This window comes from Idiotropiscis lumnitzeri, chromosome 14 (assembly GCF_059441095.1).
Source record: "Idiotropiscis lumnitzeri isolate Australia: NSW breed Sydney's pygmy pipehorse chromosome 14, RoL_Ilum_1.0, whole genome shotgun sequence".
NCBI lineage: Eukaryota > Metazoa > Chordata > Actinopteri > Syngnathiformes > Syngnathidae > Idiotropiscis > Idiotropiscis lumnitzeri.
Genome location: NC_142404.1, coordinates 12,851,620 through 12,879,204, shown reverse-complemented (window position 1 = coordinate 12,879,204; position 27,585 = coordinate 12,851,620). Strand labels below are relative to the sequence as shown.

Sequence of the window (27,585 nt, the reverse complement as noted above, 5' to 3'; positions counted from 1 at the left end):
GCGTTTTTCTGAATTTTGACCGATTTTGTGAGGCCAACAGAATATTGTGTTTTAATGTTGTAAAAACACAGAGCTGTGACGCAAAAAAAAAAAAAAAAAAGGATAAGACGTATAAATACGTCTTCGGGAGGCGGGGTCTACATTTTTGAAAAGGTATATATGTTTGTGTTATGAGGAATTCTATTAACGACCTTGGGCACGCCAATTGTCTGAACGGTGCCGTTTAACTCCACCTCACTTTGCGGAAGCCTCATGGCGAAATGCCGCGTTTTTTTTTTTTGTTTTTTTTTTAATAGACAAAAACGGGTGAAGAGTTAGTTGAGTTATATATTTTTTGTTTTTGTTGTTTTTTTTGTTACCCTCGTGGCTGAAATAGAGCTGCATCACATTAGGTTAAAAACAAAGAAAAACATGAAATCGGTTATCCAGTGTGATGTATTTTTTTAGGAAGCCGACCTATGTTAGTCGCTTGATTCGTAAAATACCAAATCACATGGATTCAAAATGGCAGGTCGGGAACTCATTTGAAAACACTCAAATGCTTTTCTACCGCTTAACACTTTCCACTGACACATAAGGACAGCTCAAGCAGAAAGGATTTGCCCCATCCCGGGATTGTACCTGTTGTAAATGATAGATTCAGAGAGAGGCAAGAAAACGGAATAATAATCTCTTTGACGAAAGACATGACAAGTGACTAGACATAGAAAAGAAACCAAGCGCACAGAAAATTGGATTTTCAAGAGTGCCTTGTCTAAGAAAAAAAATGAGCAGCCAGGTAAGCATTAGCGAGGCCGACTGCCTTTCATTAGCCTCGTCATTTGGCACCACTGAACCATGAAGATGGTTAAGTGATATTATGTTAACCTCCTGTTTTACATCTGAAATAGAAATTAAATGTAATTAGGTGGCGATTGTACTTCCTACACACTTTTCCACATAAATGCTGATGGACTCAAGTCATTTACTGACTGTCCGAGGCATTGTTCTCGTCTAAGGGCCCTCAAGTCTGCCATTTTGCCAATAATTGACCAAGACCACAGACCTCAGCGAGTTGGAACAAAATGTGGAATTTAAATGTGAACCCATCAAAGAGGAAACAATGTGTCTCGCTCCTATTATTGGCCCGACAGAATTATGTGATGAATTTCTCTATGCTGTTCGATAATCTGCCCATTATTTTTCCCAGCAGATAGCCAAAGCCGAGTGGCGATAGTGGCAGAGTCACTAAAGTGGATTTTTTTAATTTTCTTTTGAGGTTCTTTCGGAAATGTACTCTGACGCCGTAACGTCAGCCGTTAATTTCCGAATGCAGCCTATGTTATCAACCCATCATCAGCTCATACTTGAACTGTTTCCATCTGTACTGCCTGACGCTCTGGGCACACCGTGTCCCCAGTTGGAGTGTTGCGAGTATGCTCTAGCACTCCTTTTTGTGACTCTCTGAATAACCGAACGGAACATTTGAACAAAGCTCCTAGATTCCGAACAGTCGGACTAAAGCAGAGCCTGCTCGGAGTGTATTTTCAGATATGTCCATGTAACTCTCTCGTGTAACTAATTGAGGGAACCAAACCATACTTTAAGCCAGCGGTGGGCAAACTATGGCCCGAGGGCCACATGCGGCCGTTTTAATCCGGCACGCCAAATTTGAAAAAAATTAAATGAATAAACCTTGTTAATGTTTTATTTTCTAAATACTGTGCTTTTCAAAGACATATATTTTGTTGTAATGTTTTTGTTCACGTTCATTTGAAATCAAATGTATTTTTCTTTCTTCAACGAAGTGACGTTACCAAAACACTCCATCCATCTCCTCTTGGTCCGGCCCATGTGTCAAATTTTAGAACCCCATTGTGGCCCGCCAATCAAAAAGTTTGCCCATCCCTGCTTCAAGCATTTATAAGCCAACTCGCATTACCGGAGTGCACGGAGAAAACTCACATAAGCACACGGAGAAGATGCAAACGACACACACAAGCGGAGATTCCAAGAACTGTGAGGCAGACGTCCAAAAAACTATTCGACCATTTTGCATAACACTGCAAACAACGACTACAACCACAATATCAAACATATTATTACATTAATAATTCGGACTATCTCAATCAATACTGAACATTATTATCTTTGTAAAGCCAGAATATTTCACACAGCTCTTGCATTGGATAGAATGAGACTGAGAACCCCTCAGCATACCCAATGACTCTGCTTCTCTTTGTACTTTTTCTTTTCATATTAGGTCACACTCTTGAATGTGACCTCGCATGGAAAAGCATCATTTTCAGAGCTTCTGGCATTTTTTTCCTCTCCCCCCTAAATTTCTATCCCGCTGATGACAGCAATGATGAGAGTGGTCTGGAGAGGCAGATGGGTCGTCATGACATCCCTTCTGCCCAATGCAGGTCTGGTCTGACGCCCTCCCGATATTCGGATCAGGACCGGTCCAGGTGCGACAGACCCGTCGGCACCAAGGTCAGGCTTGTGTGGATTTGATTGACTCGCAGCATGAACGCAGTTGGAGGACAGTGTTTACAGCAGGAAGGCACAGAGCAATGGGGACAATCAGCGATAGAATCCACTCTCAATTCTCTGGCTAATTAATTGCAATTATCCAGCACAGCAGGAGGTACCTGAGTAATAAATGGCCACCGAGACAGCTAAATGGGGGTGATGCCAAAAAGCACCGTTAAAGGTTACACACTAGTCTGTATTGCTCGGAGCTTATTAGTGCTACAGTTCCCAAAAAAATGAGCTTTACTGGATAAACTACTCGCAACCAGATATCTGAAGAATAAAAGACGATCTAAGAATATGTGGAACATGTTCACTGCCCAACGGAGGTTTAGCCTCCTCCTACTCTCATCTGATGTGTTCACGTGGAAGACGGCTCGTTTACGTCTCATCAGAAATGTTGTCATAAGTGTCTAAGGTCTTATTTGAATTAGTTATGCTTCTCAGTGTGGCGATCACGTTCATCTGGATTAACAGTTTTGGCAGAATATGAAGTCGGATGATTTATGTTTGCAAATGTTCACTTTCAGAGCACACGCCATTTTAGCCATGCGGCTGGAAACGCTCAGCTTCAACGCAGCTCCATCGAAAAAACTTTTTTTTTTTTTTTACTTTCCTACTGGTGCATGATTAAATAAGACTTCAGTATGTAACAAGCCTAAATTACGCTTATCATTCCCGTTGATATCAAACACCCCACCCATGCAATCAGTGCAGCGCTCCTTCATTTCTTCTCTGACTAGATGTGCCTTCATATCAAAAGCAGCAATCTCAACTCGAAACAACCCGAGGCCGAGGCCAACTCTTTGATGCCTTCGTTTAATAGAGTTAATGCTCTTTCAATGGTCCGCCAATGTTCGTGTTTGCAATAATGCCCCGAGGGAGCTTTAAGTAATAGCGCGGCAATATGTTGACTCTTTTAAGCAAATCTGGATCAGGGTAAACAACTTTGTATTGTGCTGAGACTCCCAAAGGAGATTGGAGACGGGGCTACTTTTCAGCATGCAATATTTAACAGATATGCTGTAAAACATGCTGTTTTCTAATCAGAGCTTTATTCCCGCACTGATATGTACAGATTTGGATGATGTATAAGTCGGCCTACTGTGTAATGTCGCGTTATTGCGATCCTCAATTTAACTCGGATTTTTTTTCTTCTCCTCCTAGTGTTTACCCCAGCAGTAGCCTTCCATGTTGATTCATTTTTCCAATGGTTATGTACTTTATGTACTTTCTAGAGTTAAGAGTAATCCATCTCACACTCGCCCCTTCTGAACACAAGCCTTTTATTTCTTTTAGGGGTTAAGATTATGCTGAAGTGGATCGCGGATATATTTTGGTTCTTAAGAACTTTGGGAAAGTTGGACTTTGTAAGCAGAAGTGCAGTTACCGACCAATCAAATTGGCTATCCATTCATTCATATTTTCTGGACTGCTTATCTTCACTGATGCTCTTCAATCAATCAATCAATCAATCAATCAATCACCTGAAGCACTTTTCACAACGTGAGACACACCTTGCAAAAATTCTCGCCCACTACATGAAATACCGTTCCCAACTCAAGACCCAGACATTGGATTCGCAAAAGAAAAACGTTTGCTCACAGCTCAACTGTATTCACTTTGCATAACGCTGTTTTGTCAAACAACCTGAGTCAGACTCCGATTAGGAATGATTCAATCAACAATCATGTCTCATCCGGCGAAGAAAAGCCTCTGCGTCATTTGTATCTGCAATCATAGAAGAAGTAGCCAAGAGACACTTTTGGAGAGGAAGAGGCCGTGGCAGAATAATTAAGAATGCGTGGTGGTATTGGAAGTAGATGAAAATGCCCCGGACAGCTTGTTTACCAATAGATGTGGGGACTTGTCGGGAATACGTCAGAGAAGACGTTTTCCATGAAGTGGGGACGTGGGTGGTTCTCAGAAAGCATGGTCTGGTCCTGCCAGGCGCTCAAATGCTCACCCAGTTTGAGTCAATATTTTTTTTTCCCTGTAAAATCAATCACCAGATTTTACGGTTTAGAATATTGCGTATGAACAACCTTACTGAGATTTGTGCTGTTTGTGTGTGAATGTATTTTGAGCGATTAAAAAATCAAAACCTTCCACAATGTGACAATATGTCGGCATGAACAATACCATAACGATGGTTACATGTTGTGTCCACGAGGTACCTCTGCTGATTTACAGCGGTACTTCAATTTATGCTTCCGCGGCAACTACTTTGGAAGCTAGAACCCGCTGTATTTAAATGAAACTTTAAAATATGTTGTTAACATGTTTAAAAAAAAATACGTTGGTTTATTCAGCGACGACCGAGTAATTAATGCGTCGATGGTGGTGTCCAGTTTAATTGGTAACAACAAAATGGATGGATGCATTTTTTGCGCATGACTTATAAATTTTACAATATTTATTTGGCTTGCGTGCTCAGTGCATGGTGCCTAAGCACCAAAATTGGAGTTGACCACGACATTCAACGATCTCATGCGAACAAAGCGCTAAGCGCACTGCAGGAAATTGATTTACTTTTTTCCCCCCACATTTTTAACCTGGTTTTGAACAGTATCATTTTTTTGACTCTCATGTCACATTCCTGCACCATTCTTTCCGAGAACCGGGAACCACCCACATCCAATGAGATGGAGATGAAAATCTTTCCCCCAACACTCAAGCGCTGGTGCAGAGATTTTGTTTAGTTTTTCCAGCCATAGGTGTGTAATGATTGACGGATTTCTGCCTTTGCATTTCAACACAAAGAAAAGTAATTCAAAATCATTTTGTTTGAGGACGTTACTGAATATTTTGTTACTATGACAGCATTTTGACCAAAAAACACCATTGTGGTTCAAATACTTTGAATGCGTTTCCTGCATATATTTAGTGTTTACTGAATATAAAAGCACTTTAGGCAACAAAAGAATTGTTTTGATGGTAAAATGCACTTCAGTCGATAACCGCACTCCATTTACCATTTGAAAGGAAAGCTTTTGTGTTTTGCGTGAAATGTTTTTCAAAATATACCAGCTGCGGTGCAAACGGCGATGTTGATTGAGGAAAAACCATACCGTAAAGAATATGAGAAGAATATAAATACGTACAAATTAATAAGACGAGGGCGCTACAAATGTTTCTTATTAATGCCAATTAACTTATTTACTGCCATTGACGGCTGAAGACGTCAAAGATCCATTTTTTTTTTTTTTTTACTTGGCTGGTAGTGAATGAATGAAGTCTCATTTTGACTGCATGTGTCAAATGAAATCATCAGGTGTTGAAATAAACTAAAAGCAGTTGATTTTTTTTTTTTTTTTTGCTGCATAGAACAAAGTAAGAATCCATACTCAAACTGAACAAAACAGCTTGTAACACTGTGTTTAATAGGATAATCTGCGCTAGTTTAGTCAAGGACAATACACCGTTTCCACACAGCAGATGGCTGATGCCAACTTACCAAATAGCATATTTGGAATGACTACAATTTCATTATTGAGTGGTCATTTTGGAATATTTATGCTCCTCACCTACCACCCCCCCCCCCCCCCCCCCAGTGCCCTGAGTCCAATGGCCCCCAGCGAGCCTTTTTGTCAGCCAATCATTCACCTGATGCTAATGAGCAGGTGCCAGTTTGACTGTCCCCCTGATATCATGCCTGAAGACTGATGTATTGATTAGGCGAGATTGATCAAGGCAGGGATGATAGAGCAACATTACATGATTTATTCAGGCGCTAATATATTATGTCAGAGACGACCTTTGGGACTGGCAGCCCGAGTGTGCTTTCACCGTCCATCCGAGACCCCATTTAACGTCCACAGACTGCACCACCGATGAAGGCATGAGGACATAACGCTGCCTTTACTTGGAATAGATTAATTACATATGTGCAAAGCGACTCGTTTCCCATGATGAGTTTTCAAAGAACGGAGATAGCTAGTTTGAGTTAAATTCTAGCGTGTCAAACAAAAACAGCAAATCCTTAGCATGAACTCTCAAAGGGGCACTTTTTATTAAAAAAAACAAACAAAAAAAAACAAAAGCACCGTTCCTGTGGAAAGACAACCAATCCGAAACAGAAGGTGCGACTGACGAGATTGCGACACGATTGGCGTCCAGCCATCCATTTTCTATGACATTTATTAGGGCTGTGACGATACACTTTTGTCATGATCCGATACGGGTGCCGATACTTTGGCTGGTAATGTGATGCATATTGCGATACTTAAATATTAGAAGGTGTTAACCTTAAAATACTGACTTCCTCCATTGTGGCTCATTAGGCTGCACGGCAACATGGTATCAAAATCATCGATGCTCCCTGAAAGTCTCGATACTTAGTATCGGCTCAAAAAGTATCACGATACATCACAAAATGATATTTTTACCCGGGCCTACCATGTATCCTCGTTAATCTCGTTACCCTCGATTCTATCCTACCTGGAATGCTTGCCAAAAGGAAAGATTTCGACTATTCCCAGTCACGTCATCACCTGAGCTGAGATCTAAGCAGGTATCTCTCGGCTACGAGGAAGTTCCATGACCATCGTGTCCGGAGCGTGTGAGTTTTGGATATTAAACGAGGAATTAACCAACAGCCCAGATGCAAGTCTATTAGAGAATGAACGTCCACATTTTCCAAGATGTGGCACTTTTGCAGACGATAATGTAGTCTGTTATCATCTCGACGCTGCTCCTTTATTAGTGCATTATTCCAATGTGCAAAATCATTGGTACGCAGTGTGTGTTGGAAAGTGGCGAGGCACATCCATTGTCTCAATATCACCCCGATGAAGAAGCATCATACAAGCTATTATAATTTCATTGAGTCAGTCAGTTGGCATTATGCAAATGAATCCGGTTGCAATGTTGGCCCAAACGACATGCATGCCATCCAGTGTTATCATTTGAAAGATTTAAATTTTTACATGAATAATTTTCTTGATGGATGATGATTGTATTCTATTTTTTTTTAGTTTATACAATCGGCAAAAGTTGTTGTGTGGAATGTTTCACTCACACGTACACACACACACACACACACACAAAAAACTTCATTAGCAGCAGACTATCTTGTCCCGCGCAATAATATTTGGCGTTCACCGGTCTGAAATGAAATTTATGATGTATTCTACATTTTGACTGCATCCACAAATGATCTGTTATTTGCAAAACTCACCTCAGCTCACCTAAACACAAAATTACAGCGGCACCAATGGCAAGTAGAGATTTAGTTCTGGTGACAGAAGAGCAGCGAAGCACGCTGACAGTAAAGAGTTTTAGACAACCACGCCATGCCAAAGGCACTTGTTTTCGTTGAATGAGGAGCTGTCATAGGCTGTGACCTTCATCAGTGTTCCAGGCGAAGGTGTCTTCCTGTCCTGTTTCTAAATCATACCTTACGCGTGTATATTACATTTACATTCACAGCAAAGTTTGCATTTAAAGTGAGATTAACAGGATGTGTTTCCTTTCACGGTTTAACCTCTTTGCTTTGTTATTGATTTCTGGCTGGAACTTGACCAGTGGATAACTCACTGCTTTACATAGAGGCCATGACGATGACTGTGATGCATTTTTCCATATAGAATACTTAAAAGTGAGTGTGCAGTGTTGAAACTGCTAGCATAAGTGGAACGTAGTTGTAGTAAATAGCTAGCATTAGCGCTGTGAAGAATTAAGTAACCGTTTCTTAATTTGTGTTCTTGTTACATCTTTGTGAGCTCATAAAATGTCAAAAATAGTCAAAGTAAAAGCAATAATTAGTAATGTTCCACTTCAAATAAACCAAGAAAGTGCGGATGTTGTTCTTGGCTAGCTAGCTTAAACCGAGGAAGCATTGGATGGATACTTGTAAAACCTCGCTTAGGAAAATGTCCCCAGGAGCATTTTGTGCCGCTATCACGGGAATACGTTAATCGAGGAGGGAAGTTAAGAAGTATGGAGCCGTTCCAATTGATGAGAGTCGTATTCATTGGAAGGCCGTACTTGGCGAGTTCACAAGACCGTACTCATTTTGAAAATGTTAGCCATGCCGCTACGTTGATAGCTCGACTTGGACGAAATGGAGTGTGATAATAAATTTTTGAATGTCGTTCCAATTGCTCGGACGTGCAATTTTTATTTTCCAAAGGTTGATATTCTGCCATAGTTTCAGCAAACTCTCAAAGCCCAAGTTTAGCACGGGGCTAGCCCTGAGTGTGCCCTCACGTCCACAACAAATGATTGACACCTCATCAGTCACAGCTTATATTTCTGATTTGTTGCTTTTTCTCAGACGCGGTGGTTTCTCAACGATCAAAAAGCACAAAATGGGGTCAGGGAAGACAATTTTTTTTTTTTCACAGATCATTTTCAGAGATGGAGCTTTCCAGTACGTCACTAAGTTCCTGTTAGCATTTCAGGCCGACCCACATGGGCCCAGTCCGTCTGGGCTCTGCGTCAAAAATGTCCTCGTCACACGCAGCCAAATAAAGAAAAAAACTAATTAAAAACACCAGACGTGCATGTGAGGATCACAGATATAAAACAATATGACACACGTCATTGAGGTCTTGCCATTGAGTGAAAGGAATACAGCCCTGTTTTATTTATTTATTTATTTATATATTTTTCATTTATGCGTGTGAGGTGTGTGGCATTTACCAGTTATGTATTTGTCATTTCTGTAAATAACTCACCAATATAAAACGTTGAACATGTCTTTCTGTTTTTGACGATGGCTCAGCAAACATGCCGTTTTTCCGTTGACCTGAAAAGTGACAGTTTTGGAGATGTAAGCTTTCCGCCCGATGCCAGCGATATGTAAGACATGAAGTTCTCTACTGTATTTGTTAAGTACGATTACCCAGAAGGGATTTACGATGCAGGCTGTTCTCCAGCTGGCACAGGAGCAAAGTCTGTTGTTCTGGCGGCTGCAGGGCAGGTGAGCTTCTGTCAGAATCGAGGATGGGTCAGGCCCATGATGCGAGTGCTATGTTGTTGGTGCAGCTGACGGGGAGGGGAAAGGGGTCGGCATTACCTTCAAGGCTTCCTACCCCATTCGCCCTCTCCCATCTGTCCGACACTGACAGGCGGAGAGGAGAATAAAAACTCAATTCTTCTGTCCAGTTAATTTACAAGCATCGGGCCATCAAATATTAATAAGTAGTTGTTTGAGATCACCTTGGTCTGTTACTGCCATTTTTTTCTTTTCAAACAAGCTCTCACAATATCAGAATCAGATCTCAATTGGATATCTGCCAGCACTGTAAATGGATGGATATTCCACGCCAATTTGAGCTTGATGTCAACAAAATATGAACTCAAGATGACCCCAAATGGAAAAGCATATCAGTAACGCATACACTTTTGCTTTAAAAAATACTACATTACAGGTGCACAGACCATTAACTAAATATAAAAAATTGCCCATGGCGGACAGGAGAACGATGCCAAGATGGAGAGGGGAAAAAAAAAAAAGTTTTCTCACCTTTATACAGATCTTTACAAAAATCATGAAATCTTGCTGAAATAGACGAGCAGAGTATCACGAGACTGCACCATTTGCATTCTTAGTTGAGGTTTTGCAAATTCCTTCGGAGAAGGGGTGAATATACCACCTCTCACCTTCTCGCTCTCGCACTTGGCAAAGTTACAATCTTTATGTGATGATACTCTTTGCAGCTATGCAGTAAAATTTTGTCCTCAGGACGATTTACAGTAAAACTGAAAAAAAATTGCACTATCCTTTGGTTAGAATTAGTCGACAGTATATCGACAAGCAATTCTGAAATGTCGCCAATTAGCAAATCTGATTAATTTAATCTACTGTGTACCAAGTTAGTTATCGTCAATGAAAACGAACGAAATAACAAAAACTAAAAAAACATTTTCATTAACTAAGAAAATGAAAATGAGAATGCTTTGGGAAAAAGGATAAATAACTCAAATGACCTTTTCTGCTCAAAATACTAACTAAAATGAATGATAATTGTGGAGAAAATATCCTTCGTTTTCATCTTTGTAAGCTTTTTGGGATTATTTAAAATGTAAAACGTTTACATTTATTTACGAGTGTTGTACGGCACGCTCTCTCTCTTTCTCTCTCTCTCTCAATATGCAAAGACTTAAATTTGACGACTATGTATCATGATTTAACAATCTGCACACTCCTGTTCAATTACCAGGTTTTTCTAATTAAAAAAATAGGCCGTGATGAATCATTTCCACCATTAACGACAAAAATAAAATTTGACCTTTTGAAAACATTTAAAAAAAAAAAGAAAAAAAATTGCACAAAAAACTAAAACTAATGAAAACTAACAAATCCATTCTGAAAACTAATTAAAACTAACTGAGTTAGAAATAAAAAGTCAAAACGAAATAAAAACTAAACTAAAATGACATTGTTTTTTTCCAAATGGCTGTTTATTGCTTTTCACATTCCATCACAAGTCCCTGTTTTTAATTGCCTCATATTCTTTAGTGTGACAAAAACATTTTGTACCACAAGTAAAAATGTGCCACTGAAGAAAAAAAAAATCATGAAGGCAGTCTAAGCAGCCTCTGATATTTCAGACATTGATCATTGTGTCTGTATGAACGTATTAATATTTGCCTCACTGTTCCTTCTCCCTGCAGTGACCTTCACTTTATAACCCAATTTATGCTATTTTGCTAAGTTGATTATTGGCTGCCCTTTGACAGCAGACAACTTTTTAAAATTCAGCATTAGATCAATATCACGCACCCCCCTGACGTTTTGACTTAGCAAAGCAGAAAAAGCACAGACGGAATTAACAGCATTAAGGAAGCCTGCGTTCTGTTTAGGCGCGCTCGTCTTAAGCCAGGATTGCTTTCCACCTCTAAACCAGGGGTGCCCAAGTCCGGTCCTCGAAATAGCCCCCCCCCCACCCCTACACACCTGTTTCAAATGATCAGGATGCAGATGCAGAATGTAATCAATTGCTGCATATGACGAGTTGAGCATTTTTTTTATGATTCTCTTCAGGGTCTGTTTGTCTGCTGCTGAGCTGCTATCAAACCACAGCAGAATGACATGAGTAAGGACACTCTCAATGGAACCGTAGTAGAACGACCTCAGGAGCGAGCAGCTGCGTTCGGGTCATCTTTCCTGTGCGTTCTCCAAAAGCACAGCCACTGTACATTTTTCACCGCCGCTCTAGTGTTCCATGTCAGGTGGGCCCAAGAAGTTGAAATTGGGCACCCTCTGAAAACTCTCCCCATTTATGTACCTTGACAAATGGGGACTTCGCTTATTCCTGAAGTCAACTGTGAGCTTTTTGGTTTAATGTTCATGGTGAGATTGTCTGGGCGCTAAACTGGCGGCCCTTTACCCTCTCTGTGGGCTGACTCATCGTCTTTAGTATCATAGTCATGTCGTTTGCAAATTTAACAAGTGTGGTGGCGTTATGAGATCATTCACGTTTAGGTGTACAGAGGGTAGTGGAAGGGACTCGGCACGCAGCCCTGTGGGGCTCCTTTGCTGAGTGTCAGGGTGGAGGAGCGGTAAGGGACACATGACCGACTGGGGAAGGTTTGTTTTGGGTTTTTGTTAAATGTAGAACATGCAAATATGTTTTTTGTTGCTCCAGGTCCAGGTGAGAGTTTTTTTTAATGCCTACTAGTGGGGGCCCACTAAAGTCACTCTATTTGAAGATTTACAAGGCATTTTTTTTCTACAAAAGAAACTTAGAACAACAATAATAAAAACAGTTGTTTGTCATATCTATCAAAAAAGGAAAATGTGTGTTTAAAAAGGGGCAAAGATCTTTGAAACACCGCATTTTGAGCGATGACTTGAAGTATACACGAGAAATACAGTGAAGTATCTGTTTTCTCAAACTTTATATGGCCACATACACATAAACAATATCATTAGCATGTAATCAATGATCACATTTAAAATAATTGTCCAGGCAGTGAAGCGTTTGTTTTAAATGCAAAATCAAAGCAAGCCACCAGTGTGTATTTAAAGCACTCATCAAATCGTGCCTCATATTTGCCCTTGATCAGCATCCAATGATTCCCCGAAGACCGCCATAGAGACCAGGCAGGTTGCCTGTATCCAAAACATAAAACATTATTGCGGCTGTACAGAGCTCTTTATCACTCCACTTGAATCAGTTAGCAAACAGAGCGTAGCAACCAACAAATCCCAGCAGCAAACCAAGCCGATAGGCGCATCTTTGCCACCTACTGTTGCAGAAGCAAACAGGACAAAGATCAAATTCAAACCGCCGTATGTGAACTGGGAACCCGGTGTGTAAACGTGAAGATGTTATAATATATCTGTAACCCAGGGGTGGGCAAACTTTTTGATTGGCGGGCCACAATGGGTTCTAAAATTTGACAGAGGTTTATTCATTTAATTTTTTTCAAGTTGGACGGGCCGGATTAAAACGTTTAACGGGACATTTGTGGCCCCCGGGCCGTAGTTTGCCCACGCCTGCTGTCACCCATTGTGCTTCTTGAACATATCCACGTAATTAATTCTGTATGTAATTCAGAGTCATGGTAAGATGGAGCCCATCACAGCTGATTTTGGGCCAAAGCCGACGACTGCTGGCTGTTCACATTATAAAGACGGACTACCATTCATATTCACATTCCACTCACTGAGTGGGAATTGAGCACACATTGCTAGAATGGTCACTGAAGTGACTTTCTTTCCATATTGCCCTTAACGCAATCACAGTAGGGGATAAAATAATAGCGGCTAACTTCATTCCAGATTTGACACCTCTTAAATCTTTTGGCGCATTCTGTAATTTGCCGCTCACTGATAGCAAACGACGTAGCGGTCACATTCATTGTGCTTGTTTAGTTTTTCTTGACTTATTAAATTATTAACATTGAGGGGGTGTATGTATGAGCGGCAAAAAATATAAAATAAAAAATGTGACTTTGCTGCACACAGCAGCTTGCTGACTTGAAGAGACACGATGCTCGGGGCAATCTAAAATCATTGAACCCTGCTCTTTGCACTCATGTGCGAAGCATGGCAATTCCTCAGTCCACTTCACAAGCTTAGATAGCTTTCCTCTTCCCTTTGGGCTGTGTGTTCTTACATATATAGAGAATGAATACACGTAAGGTCCTACAGGAGTTAGAACCACCTTAATGAAAGCTCGCAATAGGAAGTGGATCCTCTGACTTTCATCTGCTATTAAGATCATGGCAGCAAAATTCATGCTCTCAAAAGCTGAACTAAACCACTGAACTACAGCGTGTCCAATCTCGGCGAGCTGATACGTTACCTCCCGAGTCATTTCAGCACTACCATTGAGATGAAAGCGCCAGTCAAACTCAAATGTTCTACAGTTAAAATGAAGTGGTGACTGGATGTCGGCAAATTCTCCTATTCACACACTCGACTCAACCCCCGTTCGACATCACACATGCATGTGAAACGTGGTGTGTGTCCACATTCAATGGCTTCCTTTGATCCTTCGGTCTCGGCACCTGCAGTCGTGCCGCACTCCCGCGGCTCGATCATTTGGTGTAAACAAAATTTGAAGACTGCCCCTTGCTTTTTTAATGAGTTGACCGACTAGACCACATCTCACTTATTTGGAGCTTTTTCAAAATGTGCTTGTTTAGAAAAAAAAAAAAGGCTGCCTGAACATTGAATGGATATATGTGCCGTTTCTGAAGCGTACACACATACCAACAATCTTGGCAAATTTGAGTACTTTTTTTCCCACCCTCTTGCAATCAAAATCAGAAAGGGCCTGATTATCGGGTGTGTCTGAAATACTAGACTGAGCGATTATCCTGTAGTGTTGGGTGTGTCGAGTGATTTTTTTTTTTCCTCCCTGATCTGCTCAGAAAAACAGTCAAGACTGACAATTGCAAATGTTAAACCTGTTCAATATGATAGCAAATCCTTGTGTGTTAGCATCCAACATCTCTGTGATTGTGACATGAAACAGAGTGCTGGCAAAATATGAAGCGGCAAGCCAAATACAAATGACTTTTTTTTTATTTATTTATTTATCCAGGTAAGGCAATTGAGCCAACCTAGCTGCAGAAAGCCGATGAAAACAAAAGCAGCATAAAAGCAGATACAAATAAATACATGTTAACAGTATTGTATGTGATTGAGTAAAATATTGACATAATGTATTAAATCATATCATATGGTGAATAAAAGTTTCATGTCAGGCTAACAAACATATATACTTGCCGTATATAACCTGTCGCACAAGTTAATCACCACAGAAAGAATGACAAGGAGAAGCATATGCTTAACAGTTAGCTAACAGTTTAGCTTAGATTCTTCTATTTCCGCAAACTCTTGAATATTATTACTTCTAATTTGGGCGCTCCAAATTCGAACAATCCATTCTGTAATTCGTGTCGACTTCCATGTCATTATAATTCCACTGCGGATGTGTGTTTGCACATACAGAGTTGGGTGTAATTAGGCACAGCTTTGCTACGCATAAATGCGTACAAACACTCAGTGCTGGCTGCACAGAAATAGTCTCTGTTGAAATTGAAGTGAAACTAAAGGCTGCTTTTTGCTGCTAATCACGGTTAATTAACATTTCTTTGAAGTATAGAAATCACTGCGGGAATCACAAGTGAAGAAAATAAACAATTATTTGAACACTTGTGATGGGCAGAACAGTTCTTTTAAGTGAACTGAATCATTAGAATCAGTTCAGAATTGTTCGCCCCCCCAGGCCTCCAACACGCCCCCCCCGCACATAAATTGTGTTCACGCTGATGTTGCAGTAATTGTAGTTTCAAATTGTTTGTGAAACGGAAATGCACCATGTTCACTTGCCGAATCGTTCACAAACATGAAATGACGTCACGTTCACCAAGCAACTTGTTTGTGAACGGCGAATGGCAGCACGTTCACTCACTGATTTCTTCGTGAACGCCAATAGCGTAACATTTTGTTCAGTAAATCCCGCTTCGATCTGACTCTGGATGCCGATTGGTCATTCGTGGCGATTGACGATAAGGGCGTGGCTGAGCTCAAATGGACTGAGAAAAGAACGAATCACTTGAGGACGTGATGCATTCACTCTCGTTCACTGAAAAGATTCGTTCATTTTTTTTAACAACCAACACTCCATTCAAAGACTGCACTCATCATTTGTTTCTACGGCAGAGACTCTCCACACTTCACTTTTTAGCGACACGTACAATGAGAAATTTTTATTATACTTATGGTTTTTTTTAATATAGTTTTGGATATACAGAATCACGGTACATTTCAGTGGAGCCACAGGCGGCCTTAGAAACATTCCGTGCATTTCATTATTAAATGGTAGCACCTCGATTTAACTGTTCCTTTTACAGAGCTGTGACCTATTATGTTTGCTTGAGAAAAAAAAAAAAAAAGAGCAAATATCAACCTGCGCTCTGCAGTCGACATAACTGCATTCCTTCAAACATGGGGTGCAGGGACCAACAAGAAATACAATATTTAGTGGCTTTTATGCAAATTTGACATTTCCCTTGGCTGTACATCGCTGTGCTTTCTGTTGACCACTGATACCTGCTCGTGTTAGTGCTGAGGCAGCAGCCTCCTCTGTTGCGTTACGTGGTCATTATTTGTTTTCGCCACATTAATACCTGTCACATAGAAGCCACACGCCGGCAGGTCCAAAAAGTTGAGCTGATTGTGTTGCAAATGTATCATAGCTGTGTGCCAAATACATCAGGGTGAAGGCCTATCTGGCGGCTGCACCTTTCTGACTGAATTGTAATGAGTGAAAAGCTATTTTTTTTTCCCTCCTTCCAGCTCACCTCCATCAGAAAATGAGGCACGTGTACTCACATTCCGAAAGTATAAAACAGCAGTTCGGCTTCATCTTAATGCAGTCGTTTCGAATGATTGCAACTATATTACAACATGGACAGATAGATGAATTCATAAAACTTGATGGTTTCTTTCCTGGGTAATTATTGCTGTAGTTCAGCAAGTCTGGCTGATATGTGACAATTATTTTATACTGTACATGGTTGAGCTTTTATTTCTTCACACTATTAATATGTGATTTATCGTTTATCGGCCACATCTGCACTGCAATCAATTGCAGGTTTTTTTTTGTGTACATCTGGTCGGTAAATGGAAAACTTTTGATTTTAAGTGTGCAGTCATTTATTATGTTTATGTTAAATTTAGATTATTTATTGTTATTATTGTTATTTGTTGCGGTATATTTATGTTCATAAAGACATTTGTTGTTCAGCACGCAAGCGCTAATGGTTGAAATCAGTCTCGTTTATTAGTACAAAGCCTTTCATGAAATGTTCTTGTTTTCGCAATCTTTGTTTTGCTGGGTTTCGTTTTCTCGCCACACTATATTGATAAATGGGGAACTAACTTAGCTGCGGTTTCTTGTTCTTTCTAAACTCGCGGTTTCATCTTTTAAGAGCTTCGCTGATTAAAAAAAAAAAAAAAAAAAGGGAAGGAAATCAAATAATGCATATGAGCTCTCGAAATATTTGGGACATTTTTTTGGAATGTTCTCAAACTAAAATATCTACCAATCAAATGTCAATATCATGAGTATTAGTCCTGAAAAAAAGTTATCTGAGATTGTGTCACATAAAATGGATGGATGTGTGACGGTTCGGGCCGGGGAGGAGGGCGTGGCAGTTCTGTTTGTTACAGGTTCACGATCCACCCAGCCAGGCTCTCCTCCGGAGAAAGTGGGCGTCGGCTCCGGCGCACCTGCAGCTCGTTGCCGGCAATCAGCGCCGGCTTAAGAACCAGCCACGCCAGGAGTCCGACGCCGGATTATCTTGTCACCTCACGTGGTACTGGCTCATGTCTCGTCTTGTTTCCCGTTCGCCTGACTCGCCTTGCTCTCGTGCTTGCTTGACCCCTGCTCTGCCGTCTCCCCCCTCTAGCCGACCTGAACCCGTCTGGTCCCGCTCCGCACGCCAGCGCCTCCGAGATCCCGCCCGGCAAACATCCCGCCAGCGCTCTCCGCTCCGCCGTGCTTCGCGCTACCACGCCAGCCCGACTTCGCCTCCCGACGCGTCTCGCTCGACCGCACCCTCGTCCGCGCCACCCGGCACTTGCCCGTCGGCTTCCTTCGACGTTGTCCTGGACGACGCCTGCCTTGTGGTGAACTCTCTCCAGCTCGCATCCCCACTCCAGCCCTCAATAAACCCTGTTTCCCACTCACCTGTCGCTTCCGGGTCCTCCTTCCTTCCCTCACGGTTCGTAGAACCGCGACAGAATAATCCGGCCAAGTTAATGGACCCCGCGACCACGGACCCCCTGGGCGAAACGCTTGCCCACCAGGGCAGCGTGCTCGAGCGCCATGATCGAATGCTGCAGGAAGTTCCGGGCTCCCTCCAGGTCATCCAACACCAGCTCTCGCACCTCTCTAACCAGGTGGGTTCACTCGCTCCCCCCTCCAACCTCCCCAGGGACGCGACCCTGGCCCCCCCGGCCGCCGCATTGCATTATGCGGGCGGTCGAGAGCCCCACGTTCCTACTCCCGAACCCTACTCCGGGGACTTGGGCTCGTGTAGCCAATTCTTACTCAGCACTTCCCTGGTTTTCGACCTCCAGCCCCACAGTTACGCTACCGAACGGGCTAGGATCGCTTATACCATCAACTTGCTTCGCGGCCGCGCCGCCAAGTGGGCAACCGCATTGTGGGAGGCGGCGTCTCCTGCGATGTCTACTTACGCGGATTTCAGCCAGGAGTTACGCCGTGTCTTCGACCACCCGGTGCAGGGGCGCGAGGCGTCCCGCCGGCTCCTCTCCCTCCGACAGGGTTCCCGCTCCGCGGCCGATTTCTCGGTGGAATTCCGCATCCTGGCCCACGAGAGCCGTTGGAACGAGCCGGCTCTCCGCGAGGCGTTTCTCAACGGGTTGACCGACGCCCTCAAGGACGAGCTGGCGATCCGAGACGAAACCACGACGCTCGAAGAACTAATCGCCCTGGCCATCAAGGTGGACCATCGGTTGCGGGACCGGCAGGCTGATCGTTTCCGACGCCCCGCCAGAGTCGCCGCCCGGGCAGCCATTCCCCGACCCGAGGTTCGCTCGCCATCGCCGGTTCAGCTATCCACCGGCGCGGAGGAACCGATGCAGGTAGGAAGAACTACTCTGGACCCTCTGGAGCGCCAGCGCCGTCGGTCCCATCAGCTCTGCCTGTATTGCGGCCTCCCCGGCCACGTCTTGATCCACTGTCCCAGTAACCCAAAAGAGCAGGCTCGTCGTTGAGGGAGAGCCCAACGCCGAGCCTGCTGGTCTCCGCTTCTGGCTCTTCTTCCCGGATGTCCATCTCCGCCCGGCTGCTGGGTCCACACACCCCCCGCTCGGTCACCGCGCTGGTCGACTCGGGGGCCGACGGCAGCTTCTTGGACCTGACCCTTGCCCGCCAGCTCGGCATCACCATGGAACCCATTCTGTCTCCCCGAAGGGTGGTCGCGCTGGACGGACATCTCATCGCCCGGGTCTCCCAACAGACCGCTCCCCTGACCCTCATCGTCTCTGGAAATCACCGGGAGTCCATCAGATTTTTTCTGATTCACTCTCCCCAGGTCCCCCTGGTCTTAGGGTTCCCCTGGCTCCAGACCCACAATCCCACCATCGATTGGAGGAGGTGCGTGCTGACAGGATGGAGTGAGTTCTGCCACTCCCACTGCCTGCGTTCAGCGGATCCGCCCCCTTCCTCTACGCTTCCCCCCCCCCCTCCCCCTGACGTCTCCTCCGTTCCCCCGGACTACCACGACCTGGCGCAGGTCTTCAACAAGGACCTTGCCCGTACCCTCCCCCCCCATCGTCCGTACGACTGCGCCATCGACCTCCTCCCGGGGGCCCCCCTGCCCAACACCCGGCTATACAACATCTCCAGGCCAGAGAAGGAGGCCATGGAGACGTACATCCGGGAGTCACTTGCGACCGGTCTCATCCGCCCCTCGTCTTCTCCTCTGGGCGCGGGCTTCTTTTTCGTAAAAAAGAAGGACGCCTCGCTCCGCCCCTGCATTGACTTCAAACCATTAAACCAAATAACGGTCAAAAACAAGTCTTCGCTCCCCCTCATCGACCCGTCGTTCGAACCCCTATGTGAGGCCCAGATTTTCTCAAAGTTGGACTTACGAAATGCGTACCACCTGGTCCGCATCAGGGAGGGGGACGAGTGGAAGACGGCATTCAACACACCATTGGGGCACTTCGAGTATCTGGTGATGCCTTTCGGACTTACCAACGCCCCCGCCGTCTTCCAGACCCTCATGACGGACGTTTTCCGCGACATGCTCAACCGGTTCGTATTCATATACCTCGACGACATCCTCATATTCTCCCGCTCTCTCGCAGATCACCGCCGGCATGTTCGACTGGTCCTCCAGCGCCTCCTGGAGAACCGCCTCTACGTGAAGCCCGAGAAATGCGAGTTCCACGTCCCTTCGGTGCCCTTCCTTGGCTATATCATCGCCAGGGGGCAACTTCGCCCCGACCCGGCCAAGATCCAGGCCGTGGCGGAGTGGCCCCAGCCCACCACCCGGAAGGAGCTGCAACGTTTTCTCGGATTCGCAAATTTCTACCGCCGTTTCATCCGGGACTACAGTAAGGTCGCCAGTCCACTCACCGCGCTTACGTCCACAGCCACCACATTCCAGTGGACCCCGGCGGCCGCCCAGGCCTTCACCCACCTGAAGAAGGCCTTCACCAGCGCCCCCGTACTCCGGCACCCAGACCCCGCCCTCCAGTTCATCGTGGAGGTGGACGCCTCCGACACCGGGGCGGGGGCCGTCCTCTCCCAGCGGGATTCCGGCACCCAGGTAGTCCATCCGTGTGCCTTCTTTTCCAGGCGCCTATCCCCCGCCGAGCGAAACTACGACGTGGGCAATCGAGAACTCCTCGCGGTGGTATGGGCTCTCCAGGAGTGGCGGCACTGGCTCGAGGGCACCTCGACCCCTTTTTTGGTCTGGACCGACCACAAAAACCTGGCATACCTGCAGTCCGCCAAGAGACTCAACCCCCGCCAGGCACGCTGGAACTTGTTCTTGAGCCGTTTCAATTTTACCCTCTCCTTCCGCCCCGGCTCGAACAATGGGAAGGCGGACGCCCTCTCACGTCAGTTCTCGCCCCCTGCCAGCCCTGACGCTCCGGAGCCCATTCTTCCCTCGGCCTGTCTACTGGGGGCGGCCACCTGGGACATCGAGCAGGTCGTCCGCAACGCTCAGGAGCAGCAACCAGACCCGCGCCCAGTCCCTTCCGACCGCTTGTTCGTTCCCGACACCGTGCGGTCACAGGTACTGCAATGGGGGCACTCATCCACACTCACCTGCCACCCGGGGGTGGCACGCACTCTCCGCTTCCTCCAGCAGCGTTTCTGGTGGCCCCGGATGGCTAAGGATACCCGGGAATTCGTGCGAGCCTGCTCCGTCTGCGCCCGCGGAAAGGCCTCCCACGCGGTCCCCGCCGGCCTCCTCCAGCCCCTGCCGATTCCAAGCCGTCCATGGTCGCACATCGCCCTGGACTTTGTTACCGGTCTCCCTCCGTCCAACGGACACACAGTCATCCTCACCCTGGTCGACAGGTTTTCCAAAAGCGTCCACTACGTCCCCCTGCCCAAGCTGCCCACCGCGCTTGAGACCGCCAAACTCGTCACCCAACACGTTTTCCGACCCCACGGCATCCCGGAGGACATCGTGTCCGACCGGGGCCCCCAGTTCGCTTCACAAGTTTGGCAGGAATTCTGCAAGGCAGTCGGGGCCACCGCCAGTCTCTCCTCGGGCTACCACCCCCAATCCAACGGCCAGACGGAGCGGGCCAACCAGGACCTGGAAGCCGCCCTCCGATGCGTGGTGGCCCGCAACCCGGACTCCTGGAGCGACGCACTACCCTGGGTCGAGTACGCCCATAACTCCCTCTCCACCACGGCCACAGGTATGTCTCCCTTCATGGTCTGTTTCGGTTACCAACCACCTCTCTTCAAGGACCAGGAGCATACCGTGGCCATTCCTTCCGTGGAGGAGCATCTCCGCCGGATCCGGGGGGTGTGGGCCGAAGCGAGGGCCGCCCTCATTCGAACAGCCCAGAGGACCAAGCGACTGGCTGATCGCCGCCGGTCCCCAGCCCCGGACTACGTGCCTGGCCAAATGGTGTGGCTCTCCTCACGCGATCTTCCCCTACAAGTCGAGTCTCGTAAGCTGGCTCCTCGCTTTATCGGTCCCTTTCCCGTCGAAAGAATCATCAACCCATGCTCTGTTCGACTCAAACTTCCCGACTCCCTGAAGATTCACCCCACATTCCATGTCTCCCTCCTTAAACCGGTATCCTCCAGCCCTCTGAGCCCTCCGGCGGCACCCCCCCCACCCCCCATGATAATAGACGACCACCCGGCTTACACGGTGGCAAAAGTCCTGGACGTTCGGCGCCGGGGCCGGGGCTACCAGTACCTGGTGGACTGGGAGGGTTACGGTCCGGAGGAGCGCTCCTGGATCTCCCGAAAACTGTTTTTGACCGACGCCCCCATCAGGGAGTTTTACGCACTTCACCCGGACAAGCCGGGTAGGACGCCAGGAGGCGTCCGTTAGGGGGGGGGTACTGTGACGGTTCGGGCCGGGGAGGAGGGCGTGGCAGTTCTGTTTGTTACAGGTTCACGATCCACCCAGCCAGGCTCTCCTCCGGAGAAAGTGGGCGTCGGCTCCGGCGCACCTGCAGCTCGTTGCCGGCAATCAGCGCCGGCTTAAGAACCAGCCACGCCAGGAGTCCGACGCCGGATTATCTTGTCACCTCACGTGGTACTGGCTCATGTCTCGTCTTGTTTCCCGTTCGCCTGACTCGCCTTGCTCTCGTGCTTGCTTGACCCCTGCTCTGCCGTCTCCCCCCTCTAGCCGACCTGAACCCGTCTGGTCCCGCTCCGCACGCCAGCGCCTCCGAGATCCCGCCCGGCAAACATCCCGCCAGCGCTCTCCGCTCCGCCGTGCTTCGCGCTACCACGCCAGCCCGACTTCGCCTCCCGACGCGTCTCGCTCGACCGCACCCTCGTCCGCGCCACCCGGCACTTGCCCGTCGGCTTCCTTCGACGTTGTCCTGGACGACGCCTGCCTTGTGGTGAACTCTCTCCAGCTCGCATCCCCACTCCAGCCCTCAATAAACCCTGTTTCCCACTCACCTGTCGCTTCCGGGTCCTCCTTCCTTCCCTCACGGTTCGTAGAACCGCGACAGGATGGTGCTAATTATCGGTCACTTAGTCCTTCTAGCTTAAGCAAGAGAGATGCACTGAGGCAATTAAATGCACATGTACAATAGATGGAGCTTTTTCAACAAGATGATAATCAGCTGCTTCTCTTGGGACCAAATAATCCATCCATATCTTCCAGTCCTATGTTCTCTTTTATTTCATTCCCTGATAAATGGACCAAAGTGAGCAGTTTTAATGCCTTTTTTTCTTTCGATCCACATATTCATTGTTCATCAAAAGGAGAAATCTTATTCATTTCATCCATGGAATTGCTAAATGGCTTCAACAATCAACCTAAGGATACAATAGAAAGGTCTATCGTCTTGAGAAAAAAATGGTTGTGCAAAATGAGACAGAAATAACGTGAAGGTCAGTAGCATTTCACCCATTCGGTTTCATTTTTGGGCCTCGAAAAGAAAAGACCTTCTGTTTGACTGAAATCCGGTCGGACATATGTGGAATGCCACCCACTCCGTGAGTCCTTCACGTTTTTATGTGCCTGTATTCTATTATTTTCATGTGATATTCAGCCATGACATGGACTCTGAGCTTTTGGTTCCCTCTTTGCAACTGTAAATAAGCTCAGGATCTTCTGGGATTCGCCGCACAAAGCACTGTGTGCACCTGCGCGGTCACTTTGCTGAACACAATATTCATAACACACGAAAAAAACAGCATTTTTAAAATTTTTTTTATCAGATAATGTCGACAGGAAAAAAAAAAGAGACATCCTGCCAGATTTCAAAACCCATTCAAGCTGTATTGAGGGTTAAATGCGCTGAAGGAGTGATTCGCAAAGTATGTGAGCTCCCTCTAGTGGTAGGTGAAAGTATTGCTTTTTTTTTTTTTTTTTACAGTGTGCACTTGTTAAGTTGTTTCTATTTTTTTAACTAAAGAGTGAATGACACCATGTCATTCGAAACCAAGGCCAACTACAAACATGCGACGCCGAGATTCTGATGTTACACGCATACGCGTGATTCTTGTTTTAAAGTGGACATCTTGTGTAATTTTTTTTCATGATTTAAAACACTTCACATTTGCCTTCATACGTTGTAGTATATCTCTGTCTTTTGTCAAATTAATTGTAATAAATAAAAAAAATGCCCATGAAGACACTTGGAGATAGCTTATGTGTGTATGTGACGCACTCACGAACGCATTTTCAGACACACGGTAAGCAAATCAAATACGCCGTTTAATTTCACACTCCATGGATATGCGGCCACTGCGGAGACCTAACTATTTGTACACCGTACAAGCCATTAAAAAGTCAATTTTCCGTAATATATCCCCTTTAAAGACATAAAACTGCTGAAATAACACGATGAATCGCTTCAGTTATTATAAGTTTGTCATTCTCATAAAATAGATAGATTTGTGGTGCTCTATGCCTTTGGAATTCTGATCTGGAATCAGCAGCGGTGGTTAGAATGCTTGAATTCACATTTAAATGGGACTTCTCTCTTGTGGTCACAGCCCCTCGGGATGTGACCCGCATGACTAATATCATCTCAAAGGAAATAGCGTGCATTAGGGCTCAGGCCTCTGTGTCTGGTATTTGCATAATTTGGTTTGCCATCTTGGGAAAAGGGGCCATTAACAGCACTGATACATAAATTGTATAAAAGTAATGAGGGGGGAAAAAAAAACAAAAAACGATGGATAGTGGCAGATCGATATTTTAAGCGCATTCGGAAAGGCTCGCCAAACGTGCTTTGCTACAATCCGGACTGCTTGGAAATTCCGAGCATTGTTGGAATGTGCTGTTTGGTTATTCGGAGTGTGGCACATTCTGGGAGTGCCGGAGCAAACTCTGGCCGCTCTGTCTGGCGAGACAGAGCATCAGGAGTGGAAATTTTCAACAATAACAGCTCAAAATAAAGTCTGTTCGTAAATTAAAAGAAAAGCGAGTGCGCCCGGCTTCTTCGAACGCTCGCGCTGGGGCGTCAAATTGAACGACAGAAGGCACCCTTTGATTCAACAGAGCAGAATCAGGGGATGACATCCTGACGTAATTTGATCATTTTTCTCATGCTGGGCAAACCCTGTTGATCTTTCCTTCCTTAAGTTCTGACTCACATGATACCCTGACTTTTCAGCATTTGTCCTCAAATATGTAGAAATTAATTAAAAAACAAAAATAAAATTCTGAGTTCACTTTACAGCAGGGGGTGCCCAAAACCGCTCCTTGAGAATCCCTAGTCCAACCCGTTTTAGATGTCTCCCTCCTCCTACACACCTGATTCCAATGATCAGGATTGTGGCACGTTGTATTAATTGGTTTCCTTTTAGTTTGCGGGCTAATATTTATTTCATGTAGAATAACTCATTAAGACGTTATTTTTAATGACGAGGCAAAATTTGAATTTTATTAAAGGGCAGTTGTAAATTCTAAACCAGACGGAGAACAGCGAAAATGAATTTCTTGACCAGCATTTTTCACACCTGGAATCAACAAGTCCTCTACCTCCACAAAGTTTGATTCAAATATTTTTGTTGTCTTTTCATTCTCCTGCGAAATAACAAACAAAAAAACAAAAAAAAAATCTTGCTTTCATGCTTGGCAGAGGAAATTAATTATTTTCTCTTAGCTTAAGTAGGTAATGATATATTGAGACACTTATCATTCAAATGAAACATTGAATATTGAACATTCCACTGTGTGTTCTTGTAAAGTGGACGAGTTGTCCGAAGCAGCTAGGCAGTGTGTGAGGAACGGACGGAGGGGGCGGGGGGGGGTTGTCTGTCGGAATCACATGGATGACCACAGCAAGTTGCAACTTGCGCCACTGAGGGGGAAATAATCACCACGCTACCTCCTTATGAATTATGAAGCACCCTGTTCTTATTTTAGCCCGACTCAGTGTGCTTGCATTTACATGCGTCGGTTCGAGGTGCTTATTTATTTCTCTTTTCTTTTTTTTTCATCTTTTTGTTGACAGCTGTATTACGACTGATAAGCGAGAGAGCGGGAGCTGATCAAGTAGTGAGACAAGCGCTGAGAGCGAAGCAGCAGGAGCAGCAGCGCTCTGGTCACAAGGAGCCGCGGTAGAGGCAGCATCAGCAGCAGCAGTACGATCAGTCACAGCGCAGGCGGCAACGGCGGCGGCAGCAGCATCAGCAGCAGCGGAAAACTCTTCTCGATTTCTCTCTTCTTTCTGGAGTTGTTTCTTGCTCGGAGCACCAGGAAGTCAAAGGAGGAGGTTAACAGGGGCTTGCTATTTATAAAAAAAAAAAAAAAAAAAAAAAGGAAAAAAAACAATCGCAGACCTGGCTGCCCCCATGCCTATCGAATTTGTTTGCAAAATCAAGTTTGCAGAGGAGGATGAGAAGCAGAAAAACAAGCAGGATGGGGACAAGGAGAGTCTGATCGAGGAGAGCCGCGCACCTCCGGCCAAGGACTTGGCTGGGTTTGCAAACTCCTGCTCCCTCCATGGGATTAATCACATCTTTGTCTCTGGACGACTTGGTATCCGGCAGACTCTGTGGGCTCTTGCCTTCCTCACTTCACTGGCACTCTTTGTTTACCAGGCAGCAAAATGTGCCATCTCCTACCTGGAGCACCCCCACGTCACAGCGCTCAACGAAGAGGCCACCCCGGAGATGGTTTTCCCTGCCGTGACCATCTGCAACATCAACCGCTTCCGCTTCTCGGCGCTCACCGATGCCGACATTTACCACCTGGCTAACCTGACGGGGCTGCCGCCCAAAAACAGGGACGGGCACAAGCCCACCGATCTCATGTACCCTGCCCCTGACATGCAGGACATATTCAACAGGACGGGACACCAGCTGGACGAGATGCTCATGAGCTGCAACTTCAGCGGGCAGAACTGCTCGGCGGAGGACTTCACCGTGGTGAGTTTGGAAAGTTTCTCAAAGTTCTCGTCACGGCTTCATCGGAACTTTTTGGGAGTCAATTCATTGGGGGAGTTTATCTTTTAATATCTTTAATTGCACACATCTTTAGGGTGCAGGTTTTGAAAGTCTCATGCCGTTCATGCAAAACCAGATCACATGGGAGGAACGGGAGACGTCAAATGTGCGCGCGTGCGCGTGTGCGTGACGATCTCTCGAGTGCAAGTGGTCCCTACGATCCGTTTCTTCATCCAAGATTCATGACTCAAGCTCCATCAGTGAGCCACCTCTCGTCTCACTAAGTTTAAGCGCGGCAACAGTGTCTCCACTCCAATTGAGCGTTTTCGGTCTATGCCGCTGTCAACTATGACAAATATCAGAGGCTGCTATCAAAAGAGCAAAACAAAAAAAAAAATAGTCTGTGGGATGCGCGCACTTTTTCCCCCCCCAGCAAACCTTTCTCTGATGCTGCCTCAAAGTCTTTGCACTGAGAGTGCACGGCAAATAAAATCGGCGTCAAAAATAGCCTTGTCTTGTGTTTTACCCTCTCTCTCTCTCGCTCTCTCTCACTTCCGAGAGAAGAGTAATGCTTCTTCAACGTTGTATTTCAATCGCGCTGCTGTTGAGTTTAAATATTTAAAGACAGATATACATGATTTTTGCATTAGCCAGATTGACTAAAAGGGATGAAACAATCTCATGCGAATGGGCGTGAGTAAGTGTTTGTGTGTTACAGAGCGAGCGAGCGAGAGAGAGAGAGAAAGTGTGTTTCTTGTTGTTTTCGACAGTAGTTATTAAAGGCACTATCCTCACACGAGATGGATTCCCCCATCTTTTCAGAATATGCAATTGCCTTGATGTTGATAAAGCACTCGTGTCAAGTCTATACGGTGTGTGTTGGCAAAGGTCATTTATTTTCAAATTACACACAAATAATTCATCGTTTTTCTCTTACTCATGCGCGCACGTTTTAAAAGGGGGACTACCTAACGTCACAGGTAATTGTGCCCTCTGCGTGTTTTCC

At 45.5% G+C, this 27,585-nt stretch overlaps 1 protein-coding gene across 3 annotated transcripts in view; it reads left to right on the top strand.

Annotated features, from left to right (window-relative positions):
- The window catches only part of asic4a (acid sensing ion channel subunit family member 4a), a 150,808-nt gene that overhangs the window by 49,133 nt on the left and 74,090 nt on the right, over nt 1-27,585 (top strand). For 2 of the 3 annotated variants that reach the window (XM_088314551.1, XM_088314552.1), the window contains exon 2: nt 25,646-26,561. In XM_088314551.1, coding sequence (XP_088170677.1) covers nt 25,986-26,561 — 576 coding nt within the window. In that variant the 5' untranslated portion in view covers nt 25,646-25,985. Of the gene's footprint in view, nt 1-25,551; nt 26,562-27,585 lie in introns of those variants that run through there. The other variant, XM_088314550.1, reaches the window with a different exon arrangement.